Below are 18,874 nucleotides of genomic sequence, written 5' to 3' on the forward strand. Positions count from 1 at the left end.
CTGCTTACAAGATGAAGACAATGCCAAGCATATCCTAGGCGCTTGCACCTATGCACGGGAGGTTTCGCACAGGCTCTGGAACCTTCTCGGGATTACCGTACCAGGACACGTGGCGTACGTCATGTAATTATTTCTCTCCTTCTATAAAAATATGGTACGCCTTTGGCGTACACGAAAAAAAAAACACCGACCCGATCCAAATCGAACCCGATTCGATAGCTCCCGTATAAATTGACACTCCTGTCCCGTGATTTCCTTCATCAGCCCTAGATCCCCAAATTCCTCACCAATTCGCCTGCTGTGTCTCGACGGAACTCCCCACAGATCCACACCCGGCGCATCCCGTCCCGGTGGTGCCTCCCTCCCCGTTATTCCGCGCCAACCCCCCTTCTCGGTGCGCGGACTAAGCGGAGACAAGTTGCAGGATGTGAGTATCTTCTGATTTGCTTACTGTTCTAGTGTAGGTGCTCACGGAGCAGTTCGAATGAGTTTGCTGTGTAATTGCTGTGCACCAGTTTTTCACATAATGAAAATTTCAGGTGGGCGATCGCCCTCGTCGTTAAAAAAGAAGTTTTTACTCTACACATGTAACCGGAGTTGCCTCGAGTGTGGCTTTGAGCTATGTACACGTTAGAATATAAAAAGTGTTTATCCATCAACCATATTCCTCCTCTATTAAGCTACTTCAATTATTATAGATGATGTTCTGAAATGAAAACATTGATTGCTCTGTTATTTTTACTGACATGTGCGCCTTTTTTTGTTTTGTTTTATGGACTGTGCTGGTAGCGTGATGGAGCTTAGTTTTGTGTATTACAATTGTCGTTGTTTTAAGCTTGACTTCTCTTCCTTCTAACGTATATGTATCTGGGCAGCTAAATAACTTGGTTTGGGTTTGCTCACTTGATCCATGTCTTACCATATACAGTATTTGTTTAATTGGATTCTAGCTGCATTTGAAACCAGCTGCTAGGAACTGGCTGGCTGCCGGTATTTTGAGTTTTTGACCAACTAATTTGCCTGAGAGCACAAGGGTTTGAATAAAATTTGAGCCTTTTCACATTTGTATGCACAGAATCATGTCAATTTTATACTGGAGCAGAGCACATCATATAGTTTATTTCATTAAATTACATACTTTCTCACTGATACTTCGATAGTATTATGTGTGAAACCTGAGAAAATAAAAGACAATGAGGTACTCCCTCCGGTCGGGTTTACAAGGCACCGTTTGTTTGTGTTTCATGACAGATCTAGTAATATTGATCTGGTACTTAAAAACCTGGCCGGATGGAGTGCCTTAATTTTTATTTTCCAATTGATGTTGACGCTTTATGATGGCACGTTACACCAGGCCTTTGTTACCGTACTAAGCACTTGAATTTACTTTCTGCCTCAGGACTGCAAAGACCCTCAGAAACAAGGGGGCAACTGACTGCACAGGAGGCCCGACTAGGGAGCAGAGTGCCATACATAGAAAGACCAAGGTTACAAGTGGGAGTAATGGCCGAAAACCAAAAGGCTTTGGTAGGTTTAACGAAGGCATAAAAAGGATGTTGAAACGTGAGTCGCATCGATTCTTAATCTCACTAGTTATTGCTTTTCTTGTACATATTGCTGCAGTATAACACTCACAGTTGCTGTGTATCATGTTCGTTCATCAGTTGAGGCAGCTGAGAAGGCGCTGTCTGATGCCGTGGAGAAAGAATGTCTTGCTGAGGAGAAATATTATTGCGGACTTCATGATCGACCTAAATCATACACTACTTTTGATGAGAAACAATTTGGCAATCTAGACGATCCTGTCGCTCGAGATTTTCCTTGCAGTGTCGTCTCACTTGCTTTATTTGATGGTGATTGTGCTGATATATGCTTATGAATTTTTGTAATTTCTTTGTAGTCGTCATTTGTTAATGATTCAAATCATGTTGTGCAGGAGATACAATGTTATTTGCATGCTCCGGCATACCTCTACCACCCGGGAGAGCTAAACTTCCCCTTACAAGATATGTGACATCAGAACGTTTGGTTAGAGTATATCAGGGATATATGTATAGAGATGATAAATTGAGGGTTGGTGCTGCTAATTAATTCGTCTCCCATTTCGCTTTGTTCATTCAACCTAATTTTGACTATGCTATGCTGATGTACTGCTTTTATCACTACAGATTGTAGTGCGCCTTCCTAATGATGAAAAAGTTGGCGGCCTTTTGGAGCTATATAATAGCCACATTGCTATCGTCACGTGCTTGAGCCTCCAAGCTGTCAAACCTCTGGATCTTATTCAGGCTTCTACTCCTACCTCTTCTTCTGATGAGATGATAGCTGCTGGGCGTGCCTTCCAGTCGGGCTGTTTGATGTCCGCAAAGGTAAAGCCAGTTCCGGTCTCTCAGAAAGATCTCAGTGGCTGGAAAATTGTCAACGTCTATAAATGTGGGCCAGAGGTATGCTGCTGATTTACTCCTTACAGTTTGGCATGATGGAAAACTTTGAAATGAATAAATGCATTGTAATATCTGTGGTCTAATGTATCCCTGTGTGCACAAGTAAAATTGCAATATTTGTTTCTGTATAAACTCTTATCACTTTGCTTTCTCTATAGGCTGTACTTGGAGGGCCAGTTATAGGAAACGATAACAGAATTATTGGCATAAACTTTGATGTTCATGGTGCTTTTTCTCCTGATGCGGAAAATCTCTGTGTATTGTTTGTTCCTCTGGATTCACTGTACACATACTTGCACCATTTTCGAATACTCAGGTATGTCTTCTACACTTCCATGTATTTATGAGTTATATCTTCTTTAGCTTATGTTGTATTTGTTCCAAACCCCTACTTCTGCTCCATTTACCCTTTTTAAGGTAAGTCGTTTTTTGGTGTTAAAAGCACTAGAGCATTAGAAGCTTTACAGAGTAATCTGTGAATGAAAAACAATTTGGTTCTTCCTCTGCTAGATGAATACCTGCATCAGTGCCACCTCCCCTGTTGCTAATTTAATGCTAGTGCGTAATTTTGGAGCCAGGATTGCTGGCTAAATGAGAAGAGTTAAAACAGTTTGTTTAGAAATTACGGACAATGCAGCGTATATTTGTGACATCTGAATGTGAATCCTCCCATTTCTTCTGTTGAATATTTATAGGCCCGATTCAAGTTTTCATGTCGTTGAGTCGAGTCGAGCTTTGTGTCCACCATGGTGACGATTATCTGTTGGGCGAAAATGATAATAATCAGTATAATGTATCGCAAGAAATATGAAATTATACCACATGTGATAGCAAATTCCAACATCATGTCACAAATAGGCCCAAAAGGTATTCCAGAGCCAGCCATTAGGCCCAACATCCTAGACTATATAAGCCAACAGAAACCCTAGCAGCTCTCCATTGTGTCAGCCTCTCTCCAACCTAGGTCCCTTGTACTGCTCTGCCACCAGCTTGGCCTGTCTCCTGTATGCTGCTCCTACGGTGCAGCCCCTACATTCTTTTCTTTCTCAATCACCAATCCCGCCCCTACAGCGGAAACTCCAGCAGCCCTGTGGCTGGTGGCCATGGTGAGCTACAGCAGCTGCTCAGCTCTCTGTCGCTGTCCGCGAGCAAATTTTTCACGCCGCCGGCATCCCCCCTCCAGTGATCCAGTCTCGCTCGTTCTCGTGCCAAAACTCAAAAGCCTATCTTGTTGATTTCCCCCTGGTTGAGCGACACAGTTGGCTTAGGCCACGACAAGGCGGGGATGTTGTTGCCAATAATTTCTGGGCGCCCGCCTTACTGAGAAATCCTGGGCATCGCTGGTAGTTGTCTATCTCAGAGGGCATGGACATTTAAGCGACGACTTAATAATTTTGGGTTGATTTGCAAAATAAATAAATAAAAATGTTTTCCCCTTTTTTTGGGTAAGATTTGGTTCATTTGTTGCCATTATCATTTTGCTATTGGGTTAGTTCCTCTTTTTGCTTATCTATTTGTCATAACTACTGTACTGTGTTTCATTGCAGTCGTGAAGGACTATGGTTCCGTGAATATTCGTTGCCTGAAGGTGTATACACCCTAGTCCCTTCAGGTATGAATAATGGTGCACACCATCATTCTAGATGTTACCTATTGTGCAGAATATTATGTGGATATTTATCATACATTTGATCTGAGTACTGTTATTGGTCATCATTGCACCAGCATTTAGGAGAAGAATTTACCGGATAATGCACTTTAGTTATCCCATGCCACCACCACTTGTGCTCGAGCGTAAGTTGTTGCTTTTGATGTATGCTGACGTCTCCCTTGTGTAGTGTATATTTAGCTTCTGAGCTTTGTGCCATTAACCAGTTAATGGGGTATTGCGTAATCAATTTGAAGAATGCTTTGGTGAAGTATGTGCATGGAAAGGGTATCCTTTTGGTGTTCCACCCTATAGTTCAGTCGAGCGTGTCTGGGTGCGACTGGGGAACGATGTTTTGAAAGATGTATCCCGTCGTGTTGTCTCAGTTGCTTCATTCAAAGGTGTTTTTTACAACTTTGCCTCATTATTTTTCAGTGATAGTATTTGATCTTTACAAACTAATAATTGAAGTTATAATATGTAGGATACAATAGGCTTTTTGCATGCACAGGCTTGCTTATAAAGTGGCGTGAATCCACTGCCGTTCTAACTTCAGCCAGTGTGATTGGGTGTTGTCATGATCACGATGAAAGTTATGGACTTTGTAAGGACTTCATGTGTAATAGTTGTTATTATGATGAAGATGGAATTCGTCATGGACAGATGGTTGATACTCCTAACCATTCCTCTTGTTTTTTAAGTTATTATATGGTCAGCTGAGCTCACTTTATCATTGCAGTCGGAGATTAAGGTGTTCCTCCCTCCAAATCAACGCGCCAATGGGACATTGAAATTGTACAGTTCAAACTATAATATTGCTATTATCAGTCTCGACAAGAAATTAATTGGTACTCGTCCAGAAGACATTTTCAAGGAGAATTCCACTCGGAAATCATCTGGAAAAGTAGTAGCCATAGGGCGTGAGACTATACGAGGACTATTGATGGCATCAATGGGTGAAGTGAAGCCTAGAGACAAGGATTGCGAACTTGATTGCAAAGATCTTAAGCTGTCCACTTGTAAGATCAAGAAGGTATTGTTGTGAATCTCTCTCCCTATTTTTCTATGCGGCACAGCCAGAATTAGTCATCAGGATCTGCTGAACTATATCTCAGGAATTACAAGATTCAGTAACTTCAGGCTTCTATTTTTTCTTCTTACTAGGCTGGAATTGGTGGTCCTCTTATTAATTTTGATGGGAGTTTTGTTGGCATGAACCATTTTGATGGAAGGATGGTAACTCCTTTCCTTCCAAAGAGCAAGATTGTCCAAGTTTTAAGACAAGGTGTTTCAGTAAGGTACTTAATCCCCTGTTCGTATAAATTTTAACTGGGCAAGTGTATACTTATTCCATGAACCTTCCATTGGAAAAATAGGCGGGATGACGGTCCTGTGCACTTACGAGATGCCAGTGAGGGGTCACGGATAAACAGGTATTCTTTCCTTTTTTTTTCTACATATCTATCCTTTCAAGAGCCAACTACATTGGGAAATAACCAAGGATACTGGATTGCAGGTGGCCTGTGCCCCGGCCATATTGGTATCATGGTCTACTCGATGCGGATAGGGATGATCATCTACCCGCCGTGAGTAGAGGAAGGGTACTGCAATAGATTACTGTCGTCTTGTTCTGATCATCTAGCATGTAGTAGTATCAAACAAGACTAAAGCTACTCATTGTCTTATGGCTGACCTTGATATGTTAATCTTGTGGCTGACCTTGTTCTGCTCATCCACATCTAGGAAGTGTCAGACATGCCACTGCTATTTATAATTTGGACTGGTTGTCTATGTCAAGGAATGTGACTGGAAAACATTGGACTCGAGCTGAATGCATGGAGTTGTCCAAGATGCGTAGAACATGAATGATTTACATATCCTAGCGCTTTCAGTTTTCTGTGCGATTGTTGATTGTGATGGTCCATGGGAGCCGGAAAGTCATGGAGCTACAGTGAACTCTGTGTATAAAACAAAGATCCGTCAGGGGGGCTAGCACTGGACGCGAACTGTAGAGCAAACACTGGTTGTGAATTACTGTGGATAATTACTGTTTAAATCATGGTTTAGGGAAATCTGGGGAAGGAATGTCAGGGTACTGTAGCTGCCCCTGATTTCCCTCCCGATGTCAGAGGATCTGAATCCTAGTCCATGACTATCTTCCTCTGTTCATCGGTTGGATGAGCTAATTCATCCCCTCTCTGGTTGTAAGGAGGATAAATTTGGTTTTCCTCCCTTAGAGCATCTCCAACAGGCGCGCCAAAAGACGCGCGCGCGGTAAACCCAGCTTTTAGCGCGCGCGGAACGTTTTGCCGCGCTCCAGTGGTGGCGGGAATCTCGCGCGCGCGGGAACCGCTTACGCGCGTGTGTGCGAAAAGGCGGCAGCTCGTGCGTCATTTTTGGCGCACCGCTTTCGGCGCGATTATAAAATGCGGCGCTCGCCACGCGCCTTCTTCACGACTCCGATTCCACTTTCTCTGCCACGCGCTCCTCCAGCGTCCCGCCACCGACGCGCCACCATGCCGCCGCGCTGCTGACGAGCGTCGGGCTTCCGCGGTGTCCGCCTGCGCCCCAACGGCGGGTACTACTCCGAGATACGCTCTGGCGATCTTCGGCTCCGCCTCGGCACCTACGGGGCGACGCACGAGGCCGCCCGCGCGTACCACGCGGCGGCGTGGCGCCTAGGCAGGCCGCGCGGGCAGATGAATTTCCAGGACGTCTACACGCTCCAGCAGGCGTTGGACGTCGCCCCTCCGCCTCGTCTTAACACGGTAGAAGACCGTGCGGAGCACGCTGAGCGGCAGCGCCGCCTCCTCGTCGCCTAGGAGGACGAGCGGGTCATGGGGGAGTGGCGCCGGCGCCACCCGGAGGACGTCGCCTACGAGTAATCCTACTGGGCAAGGCGCCGCGAGGAGGACACGCGAAGGCGCCGCAATTCGCGGTTGGAGAGGCGTCGGCGGAAGGCATTGGCGAATGCGCAGTCGGATATCGTTGCAGCAGGTGGGAGGTCGTTCTTCACGGAAAATGATGATCGTTGGTTGGACATATGGCTCGATACGTCGGATGACACCGACGAGTATGATGATGGTGATGATGATAGCGACTTGGAGTAGTTTCTATCTAGTTGCGTCGTAGTTTATCTATGCTTTCGAACTATCTATCTAGTTGCACCGATGTAAAATACCTTTGTATTGTTTTTTATTTATGCAATCTATCTAGTTTTTATTTATCTATGTTTCCGATTTATCTAAAAATAAAAAAAATGTTGTGTGCGCGCTGCATTTCTTGCGCGCTGCTGGAGCGGCGCGCGCGCGCTGCATTTTAGCGCAGCTGCTGGAGCCAGCGTTGCGCGCCGCGCCAAACCAGGCGATGGGCGCGCGGCAAACCAGTTTTTTGCGCGCGGCGCGTTCGGCGCCTGTTGGAGATGCTCTTATGCTGCACCAAGCTGATACCCTAAAACGGTTAGTGGAGGAAAAATATATTCTCTGATGCCTATCCCATCCCTAAATATACATCCCTAAATATACTCTGTCTTGAGGCGACCGAGGATAAATTTTCTTCATGCAAAGGTGGTTGATCGGCGGCTTGCGCAAAGCTCCCTTGTTGACATTGGCGACCTCTGCCCTTGTTGGATTGCCTAGCCATTTCCATTAGTTCGGACTTCTGGTTGTGGCCGAGGATAAATTTACTTCAAGGCCGATCGGCGACTCGAGCGAAGCTACCTTGTTTGACAGCAGTGACCTCCGCCCTCGCTGGATTGCGTTGCCCTTTCCATTAATTCAGACTTTTGGTTTTCCGCGTCGCATGAGGGGCAGTTTTGAAGTACAATGTTCAAACCCTCTCCCATAGTTCAGACTGATGGGTGAATTGGTTAGGTGTATAAACTTGGTTCAGTGTTTAAAATCCAGTAAACGCAATAAAGTCATAACCTCCAAAAGAGCATAGACGAGGGGGAGTGTTGGAATATAATGTCCGGCCTCTTTTCATAGTTTGGACTTTTGAATGAGTTGGCTGGTACATGAATTCTGAAAGATCGAGGATGTCGCCGGGGGGAGGGGAGGTGAATAGGCGCTTTAAAATAATTACGGTTTAGGCTTGAACAAATGCGGAATAAACCTAGCGGTTAAAGCACAAAACCTACAACAACTAGGCTCACCTATGTGCACCAACAACTTATGCTAAGCAAGATAAACAACTAAGTGATAGCAAGATATATGATAAGAAACAATATGGCTATCACAAAGTAAAGTGCATAAGTAAAGGGCTCGGTAAGAGATAACTGAGGCACGCGGAGACGACGATGTATTCCGAAGTTCACACCCTTGCGGATGCTAATCTCCGTTTGGAGCGGTGTGGAGGCACAATGCTCCCCAAGAAGCCACTAGAGCCATCGTAATCTCCTCACGCCCTCGCACAATGCAAGATGTCGTGATTCCACTAAGAGACCCTTGAGGCGGTCACCGAACTCGTACAAATGGCAACCCTTGGGGGCGGTCACTGAACCCGTACACTTCCCTTGGGGCGGTCACCGGTACCCGTCAAATTGCTCGGGGCGATCTCCACAACCTAATTGGAGACCCCGACGCTTTCCCGGAGCTTTTACACCACAATGATTGAGCTCCGAACACCACCACCCGTCTAGGGCGCCCAAGCACCCAAGAGGAATAAGCTCAAGGGTACCAAGCACCCAAGCGTAATAAGCTTCTCAACATGTAACTTCCACGTATCACCGTGGAGAACTCAAACCGATGCACCAAATGCAATGGCAAGGGCACACGGAGTGCCCAAGTCCTTCTCTCCCAAATCCCACCAAAGCAACTAATGCTAGGGAGGAAAATGAGCGGAAGAACGAAAAAGAGAACATGAAGAACTCCAAGATTTAGACCCAAGGGTTACCCTCACATAGAGGAGAAAGTGATTGGTGGAGATGTGGATCTAGATCTCCTATCTCTCCCCCCCCAAAAAAACTAGCAAGAATCCATGGAGGGATTGAGAGATAGCAAGCTCGAAGAGGGTCAATAATGGGGGAAGAACACGAGCTCAAAGGATAAGGTTCAATGGGGGAAGAAGACCCCCTTTTATAGGAAGGGAAAAATCCAACCGTTATCCTCACAGCCCGCACCGAGCGGTACTACTGCTCCAAGGAGCGATACTACCACTAGGGCGGCAATAGCCAAAAGAAACACTACTGCAACGGGGCAACATGGCGGTACTACTGCCGGAGCGGTACTACCACCTTCCCTTGCGGTACTACCGCAGGGGTAGTATTCAACGGCCACACAGGTGCAGCACACGACAGTATATACAGTGAGGTAGCGGTACTACCGCTGGGGATAGCGGCACTACCGCGCGTCCACGGATGTAAAAAATTACTACCGTGCCTACATCCGCTGGAGCTAGCTTCGAGTAGAAAGCCGACACGGTGCTACCGCTCACATGGAGCGGCACTACCGCACAAGGGCGGATGTAAAAAATTACATCCGGGCATACTTCCGCATGCATCAGCGTCAGGGCTGGAGGCAGCGGTACTACCGCTCACCAGGAGCGGTACTACCACGGGCCCCTGCGGTACTACCACTCCCTTGAGCAGTACTACCGCACGCCACAGAGGCTTAGCACTTGGTTGCCTTCATACCGCAGCTAAAGACAACAGAAGGATAATATAAAACTAGAAATGCCATAACTTCTGCAAATGAGCTCTGAATTGAGCAAACTCAAGCTTGTTGGATAGAAGACAATGAGTAGCATCAAAACAACAAGAGGCAGGGGAGGTATGCCTAGCATATAGAGGAGTGAAACCCTCTAATAGAGAAGAACCAGCATAACCTCCAGCATCGAAAACATCATAGAAGATGCAAGTGAACTCCGTTTTCGATGAACTCGAGCTTGTCATCAAGATGGCCATAAGCTCTAAGACTCACAAAGAGAACCAAACAAGAACCAAGAAAGATGATGCAAGGATGCAATGGTTTGAGCTCTCTATGAATGATACGATCAAGCTAATCAACGAGAGCCCCCCTTGATAGTACGGCAATCGATCCTATAATCCGGTCTCCCAACTATCACCATGAGACCGAAAAAATAGAAACCTATCAAGGAAAAATGATGCGGAGCATCCTACAGTCATCCCCATGGACCTACCTTCGTCTCCCACGACACCACTTGGACCAATGACAAGAGCCCGTGCGAGAGCTATCGAAAACGAGGTTAACTCTATCCTTGTTGAACCCCCCTTTGACCCACTTGAGACATGGCTACTACCTCAAACGGATATGCTTTGTGTGCTTAGGTACCAAGGAAGCAACCAAGGAGAAGTTACGGTGCAAGATGAACATCAAGAGCATGAAGACAATCTGCCCAGCCCACAAGGACCGGTACAACCACCCAACTATCGCCTGGGCAGTACAACCGCTCGACTACCACCCAACAACCGGTCCAGCTTCTGTGATCGAGTGGTGCAAGGCCGGCACTGCACCGGTAGTACCGGTAACTACCAAAAGACCGGTACAACCGCCCCGACAACCGGTTCAATCGCTGCTCCCTTCGGCGTACACCTCCAGGAACCAGCGCCTAGACACCCAGCGGCACTACCTCTCCCATGACCGGTACTACCGGCCTGCCTGAACTCCCGGTGGTACTACCGCCCTCATGACCGGTACTAACGACCCGCCTGCGCGCAGTGAAAGGGGTTTCACCCCATGTATCTCCCACTTACCCCTTGGACTATATATATGAAGGAAATATGCCCTAGAGGCAATAATAAAGTTATTATTTATTTCCTTATTACATGATAAATGTTTATTATTCATGTTATAATTGTATTAACCGAAAACTTAGTACATGTGTGAATACATAGACAAAACATATTGTCCCTAGTATGCCTCTACTTGACTAGCTCGTTTATCAAAGATGGTTATGTTTCCTAACCATAGACATGTGTTGTCATTTGATGAACGGGATCAAATCATTAGGAGAATGATGTGATGGACATGACCCATTCGTTAGCTTAGCATTATGATCATTACAGTTTCATTGCTACTGCTTTTTTCATGACTTATACATGTTCCTTGGACTATGAGATTATGCAACTCTCGAATACCGAAGGAACACCTTGTGTGCTATCAAATGTCACAGTAACTGGGTGACTATAAAGATGCTCTACAGGTGTCTCTGAAGGTGTTTGTTGGGTTGGCATAGATCGAGATTAGGATTTGTCACTCTGTGTATTGGAGAGGTATCTCTGGGCCCTCTCGGTAATGCACATCACTATAAGCCTTGCAAGCAATGTGAATAATGAGTTAGTTGCGCGATGATGCATTACAGAATGAGTAAAGAGACTTGCCGGTAACAAGATTGAACTAGGTATGATGATATCGACGATCGAATCTCGGGCAAGTAACACACCGATGACAAAGGGAACAACATATATTGTTATGCGGTTTGACCGATAAAGATCTTCGTAGAATATGTAGGAGCCAATATGAGCATCTAGGTTCCGCTATTGGTTATTGACCGAAGATGTGTCTCGGTCATGTCTACATAGTTCTCGAACCCATAGGGTTCGCACGCTTAACGTTCGATGATGATTTGTATTATGAGTTATGTGATTTGATGACCGTTTGTTCGGAGTCTCGGATGAGATCACGGACATGACGAGGAGTCTCGAAATGGTCGATATGTAAAGATCGATATATTGGAAGGCTATATTCGGACATCGAAAAGGTTCCGAGTGATTCGGGTATTTTTCGGAGTATCGGAGAGTTACGGGAATTCGTCGGGGGAAGCAATGGGCCTTAATGGGCCATACGGGAAAGGAGAGAAGGGCCTCAAGGGGTGGCCGCGCCCCCCATGGGCTGGTCCGAATTGGACTAGGAGGGGGCGGCGCCCCCCTCCTTCCTTCTCCCCTCTTCCTCCTTCCCTTCCTTCTCCTAGTTGGAATAGGAAAGGGGGGGGGGGCGAATCCTACTTGGACCGGGAGTCCAAGTAGGACTCCCCCTTTTGGCGCGCCCCCTCTAGGAAGGCCTCCTTTTCCTCCCTCCTTTATATACGTGGGCAGGGGGCACCCCAAAGGGAGACCAAGTCTTCTATTAGCCGTGTGCGGCGCCCCCCTACACAGTTACACACCTCGGTCATATCATCGTAGTGTTTAGGCGAAGGCCTGCGCTGGTAATTTCATCATTACCATTGCCACGTCGTCGTGCTGATGAAACTCTCCCTCGGCATCAACTGGAACAAGAGTTCGAGGGAAGTCATCGAGCTGAACGTGTGCTGAACGCGGAGGTGCCGTATGTTCGGTACTTGGATCGGTTGGATCGCGAAGAAGTTCGACTACATCAACCGCGTTATTGAAACACTTCTACTTTTGGTCTACGAGGGTACGTGGACACACTCTCCTCTCTTGCTGCTATGCATCACCTAGATAGATCTTGCGTGATCCTAGATTTTTTTTGAATTACTGTGTTTCCCAGCAGTGGCATCCGAGCCAGGTCTATGCATAGATGTTATATGCACGAGTAGAACACAAAGAGTTGTGGGCGATAATAGTCATACTGCTTACCAGCATGTCATACTTTGATCCAGCGGTATTGTTGGATGAAGCGGCTCAAACCGACATTACCTGTACGCTTACACGAGACTGGTTCTACCGACGTGCTTCGCACACAGGTGGCTAGTGAGTGTCTGTTTCTCCAACTTTAGTTGAATCGAGTGTGGCTACACCCGGTCCTTGTTGAAGGTTAAAATAGCATACTTGACAAAAAATTGTTGTGGTTTTGATGCATAGGTAAGAACAGTTCTTGCTAAGCCCGTAGCAGTCACGTAAAACTTGCAACAACAAAGTAGAGGACGTCTAACTTGTTTTTGCAGGGCATGTTGTGATGTGATATGGTCAAGACGTGATGATATATAAATTGCTGTATGAGATGATCATGTTTTGTAAAAGTTATCCGCAACTGGCAGGAGCCTTGTGGTTGTCTCTTTATTGCATAAGATGCAAGCCCCATATAATTGCTTTACTTTATCGCTAAGCGATAGCAATAGTTGCAAAAGCAATAGTTGGCGAGACGACCATGTGATGACACGTTGATAAAGATCAAGATGATGAAGATCATGGTGTCATGCCGGTGATGATGGATATCATGATGGTACTTTGGAGATGGAGATCAAAGGCACAAGATGATGATGGCCATATCATGTCACATATTTTGATTGCATGTGATGTTTATCTTTTATATTCTTATTTTGCTTAGTTCGGCGGTAGCATTATAAGATGATCCCTTACTAAAATATCAAGGTATAAGTTTCTCCCTAAGTATGCACTGTTGCGACAGTTCTTCGTGCCGAGACACCACGTGATGATCGTGTGTGATAATCTCTACGTTCACATACAACTGGTGCAAGCCAGTTTTGCATACGCAGAATACTCGGGTTAAACTTGATGAGCCTAGCATATGTAGATATGGCCTCGGAACATTGGAGACCGAAAGGTCGAGCGTGAATCATATAGTAGATATGATCAACATAGTGATGTTCACCATTGAAAACTACTCCATCTCACGTGATGATCAGACATGGTTTAGTTGATTTGGATCACGTGATCATTTAGATGACTAGAGGGATGTCTATCTAAGTGGGAGTTCTTAAGTAGTATGATTAATTGAACTTTAATTTATTATGAACTTAGTGCTGAGAGTATTGTGCAAATTATGTTGTAGATCAATAGCTCGCGTTATAACTTCCCTATGTTTTTTATATGTTCCTAGAGAAAACTAAGTTGAAAGATGATAGTAGCAATGATGTGGACTAGGTACTTGATCTGAGGTTTATCCTCATTGTTGCACAGAAGAATTATGTCCTTGATGCACCGCTAGGTGACAGACCTATTGCAGGAGCATATGCAAACGTTATGAACGTTTGGCTAGCTTAATATGATGACTAATTGATAGTTTAGTGCACCATGCTTTACGGCTTAGAACCGGGACTTCAAAAATGTTTTGAACGCCACGGAGCATATGAGATGTTCCAAGAGCTGAAATTGGTATTTCAGACTTATGCCCGTGTCAAGAGGTATGAGACCTCTGACAAGTACTTTGCCTAAAAGATGGAGGAGAATTGCTCAACTAGTGAGCATGTGCTCAGAATGTCTGGGTACTACAATCATTTGAATCAAGTGGGAGTTAATCTTCCAGATAAGATAGTGATTGACAGAGTTCTCTAGTCACCATCACCAAGTTATTGGAACTTCGTGATAAACTATACTATGCAAGGGATGATGAAAACGATTCCCGAGCTATTCATGATGCTGAGATCGACGAAGGTAGAAATCAAGGAAAAGCATCAAGTGTTGATGATTAAACAAGACCACTAGTTTCAAGTAAAGGGCAAAGGGAAAGAAAGGGAACTTCAAGAAGAATGGCAAGCAAGTTGTCACTCCCGTGAAGAAGCCCAAAGCTGGACCTAAGCCTGAAACTAAGTGCTTCTACTGCAAAGGAAATGGTCACTGGAAGCGGAGTGACCCCAAATATTTGGCGGATAAGAAGGATGGCAAAGTGAACAAAGGTATATTTGATATACATATTATTGATGTGTACCATACTAGTGCTTGTAGTAATCCCTAGGTATTTGATACTTGTTCGGTTGCTAAGATTAGTAACTCGAAACAGGAGTTGCAGAATAAATTGAGACTAGTTGAGGATAAAGTGATTATGTGTGTTTGAAGTGGTTCCAAGATTGATATGATCATCATCGAGCACTCCCTATACTTTTGAGATTAGTGTTGAACCTAAATAAATGTTATTTGGTGTTTGCGTTGAGCATGAATATGATTAGATCATGTTAATTGCAATATGGTTATTCATTTAAGACAAAGAATAATTGTTATTTTGTTTACATGAATAAAACCTTCTATGGTCATACACCCAATGTTGATGGTTTATTGAATCTCGATCGTGGTAATACACATATTCATAGTATTGATGCCAAAAGATGCAAAGTTGATAATGATAGTGCAACTTATTTGTAGCACTGCTGTTTGGGTCATATCGGTGTAAAGCACATGAAGAAACTCCTTGCTGATGGACTTTTGGAATCACTTGATTATGAATCATTTGATGCTTGCGAACCGTGACTTATGGGTAAGATGACTAAAACTCCGTTCTTCGGAACAATGGAACGAGCTAGTGACTTACTGGAAATAATACATACCTATGTATGCGGTCCAATGAGTGTTGATGCTCGTGGCGGGTATCGTTATTTTCTGACCTTCACAGATGATTTGAGCAGATATGAGTATATCTACTTAATGAAACACAAGTCTGAAACATTTGAAAAGTTCAAAGATTTCCGAGTGAAGTGGGGAATCATCGTAACAAGAAAATAAAGTTTCTACGATCTGATCGTGGAAGAGAACATTTGAGTTACGAGTTTGGTCTTCATTTGAAACAACATGGGATAGTTTCACAACTTACGCCACCTGGAACACCACAGTGAAATGGTGTGTCCGAACGTTGTAACCATACTTTATTGGATATGGTGCGATCTATGATGTCTCTTACTGATTTACGGCTATCGTTTTGGGGTTATGCTTTAGAGATGGATGCATTCACTTTAAATAGGGCACCATCAAAATCCGTTGAGACGATGCCTTATGGACCGTGGTTTGGCAAGAAACCAAAGTTGTCGTTTCTTAAAGTTTGGGGCTGTGATGCTTATGTGAAAAAGCTTCAACCTGATAAGCTCAAACCCAAATCGGAGAAGCGCGTCTTCATAGGATACCCAAAGGAAACTGTTGGGTACACTCTATCATAGATCCGAAGGCAAGATCTTTGTTACTAAAAATGGATCCTTTTTAGAGAAGGAGTTTCTCTCGAAAGAAGTGAGTGGGAGGAAAGTAGAACTTGATGAGGTAATTGTACCTTCTCCCTTATTGGAAAGTAGTTCATCACAGAAATCAGTTCGAGTGATTCCTACACCAATTAGTGAGGAAGTTAATGATGATGATCATGAAACTTCAGATCAAGTTACTACAGAACCTCGTAGGTCTTCCAGAGTAAGATCCGCACCAGAGTGGTACAACAATCCTGTTCTGGAAGTCATGTTAGTAGACCATGATGAACCTACTAACTATGAGAAAGCGATGATGAGCCCAGATTCCGCGAAATGGCTTGAGGCCATGAAATCTGAGATGGGATCCATGTATAAGAACAAAGTGTGGACTTTGGTGGACTTGCCTGATGATCGGCAAGCCATATTAAATAAATGGATCTTCAAGAGGAAGACAGACACTCATAGTAGTGTTACAATCTACAAAGCTTGAATTGTCGCAAAAAGTTTTGACAAGTTCAAGGTGTTGACTACAATGAGATTTTCTCACTCGTAGCGATGCTTAATTCTGTCCGAATCATGTTAGCAATTGCCACATTTGATAAAATCTGGCAAATGGATGTTAAAACTGCATTCCTTAATGGATTTATTAAAGAAGAGTTGTATATGATACAACAAGAAGGTTTTGCCAATCCTAAAGGTGCTAACAAAGTGTGCAAGCTCTAGCGATCCATCTATGGACTGGTGCAAGCGTCTCGGAGTTGGAATATACGCCTTGATGAGTTGATCAAAGCATATAGTGTTATATAGACTTGCAGTGAGGCCTGTATTTAGAAGAAAGTGAGTGGGAGCACTACAACCTTTCTGATAAGTATATGTGAATAACATATTGTTGATCGAAAATGATGCATAATTTTCTGGAAAGCATAAAGGAGTGTTTGAATGGAGTTTTTCAAAGAAAGACCTCGGTGAATCTGCTTACATATTGGGCATAAAGATCTATAGAGATAGATCAAGACGCTTGATAAGATTTTTCAATGAGTAAAAACCTTGACAAGTTTTTGAAAGAGTTCAAAATGGATCAGTCAAAGAAGGAGTTCTTGTCTGTATTACAAGGTGTAAAGTTGAGTAAGACTCAAAGCCCGACCATGGCAGAAGATATAAAGAGAGTGAGAGTCATTCCCTATGCCACAGTCATAGGTTCTATAAAGTATGCTATGCTGTGTACTAGACCTATTGTGTACCTTGCCATGAGTTTGGCAAGGGGGTACAATAGTGATCTAATAGTAGATCACAGGATAACGGTCAAAATTATCCTTAGTGAGGACTAAGGAAATGTTTGTTGGTGATGGGGGTGATAAAGAGTTCATCGTAAAGAGTTACGTCGATGCAAGCTTTTACACCGATCCAGATGACTCTATAGTCTCAATCTGGATGCATATTGAAAGTGGGAGCAATTAGCTAGAGTAGCTCTATACAGAGCATTGTAGACATAGAATATTTGCAAAATACATACGGCTCTGAATGTAACAGACCCGTTGACTAAACTTCTCTCATAAGCAAAACATGATCACACCTTAGTAATCTTTGGGTGTTAATCACATAGCAATGTGAACTAGATTATTGACTCTAGTAAACCCTTTGGTTGTTGGTCACATGGCGATATGAACTATAGGTGTTAATCACATACAAATGTGAACTATTGATGTTAAATCACATGGCGATGTGAACTAGATTATTGACTCTAGTGCAAATGTGAGACTGAAGGAAATATGCCCTAGACGCAATAATAAAGTTATTACTTATTTCGTTATTACATGATAAATGTTTATTATTCATGCTATAATTGTATTAACCGCAAACTTAGTACATGTGCGAATACATAGACTAAACATATTGTCCCTAGTATGCCTCTACTTGACTAGCTCGTTTATCAAAGATGGTTATGTTTCCTAACCATAGACATGTGTTGTCATTTGATGAACGGGATCACATCATTAGGAGAATGATGTGATGGACATGACCCTTTTGTTAGCTTAGCATTATGATCGTTACAGTTTCATTGCTACTGCTTTCTTCATGACTTATACATGTTCCTCGGACTATGAGATTACGTAACTCCCGAATACCGTAGGAACACCTTTTGTGCTATCAAACATCACAACGTAACTGGGTGATTACAAAGATGCTCTATAGGTGTCTCCGAAGGTGTTTGTTGGGTTTGCATAGATCGAGATTAGGATTTGTCACTCCGTGTATTGGAGAGGTATCTCTGGGCCCTCTCGGTAATGCACATCATTATAAGCCTTGCAAGCAATGTGACTAATGAGTTAGTTGCGTGACGATGCATTACGGAACGAGTAAAGAGACTTGCCGGTAACAATATTGAAATAGGTATGATGATACCGACGTTCGAATCTCGGGCAAGTAACACACCGATGACAAAGGGAACAACGTATGTTGTTATGCGATTTGACCAATAAAGATCTTCGTAGAATATGTAGGAGCCAATATGAGCATCCAGGTTCCGCTATTGGTTATTGACCGAAGATGTGTCTCGGTCATGTCTACATAGTTCTCGAACCCGTAGGGTCCGCACGCTTAACGTTCGATGACGATTTGTATTATGAGTTATGTGATTTGATGACCGAAGTTTGTTCGGAGTCCTAGATGAGATCACGGACATGACGAGGAGTCTCAAAATGGTCGAGACGTAAAGATCGATATATTGGAAAGCTATATTCGGACATCGAAAAGGTTCCGAGTGATTCGGGTATTTTTCGGAGTAGCGGAGAGTTACGAGAATTCGCCGGGGGAAGTAATGGGCCTTAATGGGCCATACGGGAAAGGAGAGAAGGGCCTCAAGGGGTGGCCGCGCGCCCCCCATGGGCTGGTTTGAATTGGACTAGGAGGGGGCGGCGCCCCCCTCCTTCCTTCTCCCCTCTTCCTCCTTCCCTTTCTTCTC

The 18,874-nt window shown here is 44.2% G+C and overlaps 1 protein-coding gene across 2 annotated transcripts; it reads left to right on the forward strand.

Moving 5' to 3' along the window:
- The first annotated feature begins 243 nt into the window (after window positions 1-243).
- Window positions 244-5,969, forward strand: LOC119326483. 2 transcript variants are annotated; one of them, XM_037600120.1, is made up of 14 exons: window positions 244-427; window positions 1,400-1,563; window positions 1,665-1,853; window positions 1,937-2,073; window positions 2,169-2,444; window positions 2,603-2,760; window positions 3,992-4,056; window positions 4,170-4,238; window positions 4,320-4,493; window positions 4,577-4,758; window positions 4,832-5,125; window positions 5,257-5,390; window positions 5,469-5,525; window positions 5,609-5,969. In XM_037600120.1, coding segments are annotated over exons 1-14 (1,998 nt in total). In that variant the 5' UTR covers window positions 244-425; the 3' UTR covers window positions 5,706-5,969. The 2 variants fall into 2 exon arrangements, with proteins under 2 accessions (XP_037456017.1, XP_037456019.1); XM_037600122.1 differs by having other exon boundaries at window positions 5,257-5,385; window positions 5,609-5,700.
- Window positions 5,970-18,874: the final 12,905 nt, after the last annotated feature.

The sequence above is a fragment of the Triticum dicoccoides genome, chromosome 6B (genome assembly GCF_002162155.2).
Source record: "Triticum dicoccoides isolate Atlit2015 ecotype Zavitan chromosome 6B, WEW_v2.0, whole genome shotgun sequence".
In the NCBI taxonomy this organism is placed as follows: Eukaryota; Viridiplantae; Streptophyta; class Magnoliopsida; order Poales; family Poaceae; genus Triticum; species Triticum dicoccoides.

What these genes read in the sequence shown, in the direction of transcription:
- LOC119326483 (XM_037600120.1), top strand. An exon ending in CTCAGTTGCTTCATTCAAAG is followed by an intron (nt 4,494 to 4,576) that starts GTGTTTTTTACA and finishes TATAATATGTAG; the next exon opens with GATACAATAGGCTTTTTGCA. An exon ending in AGACAAGGTGTTTCAGTAAG is followed by an intron (nt 5,391 to 5,468) that starts GTACTTAATCCC and finishes TTGGAAAAATAG; the next exon opens with GCGGGATGACGGTCCTGTGC.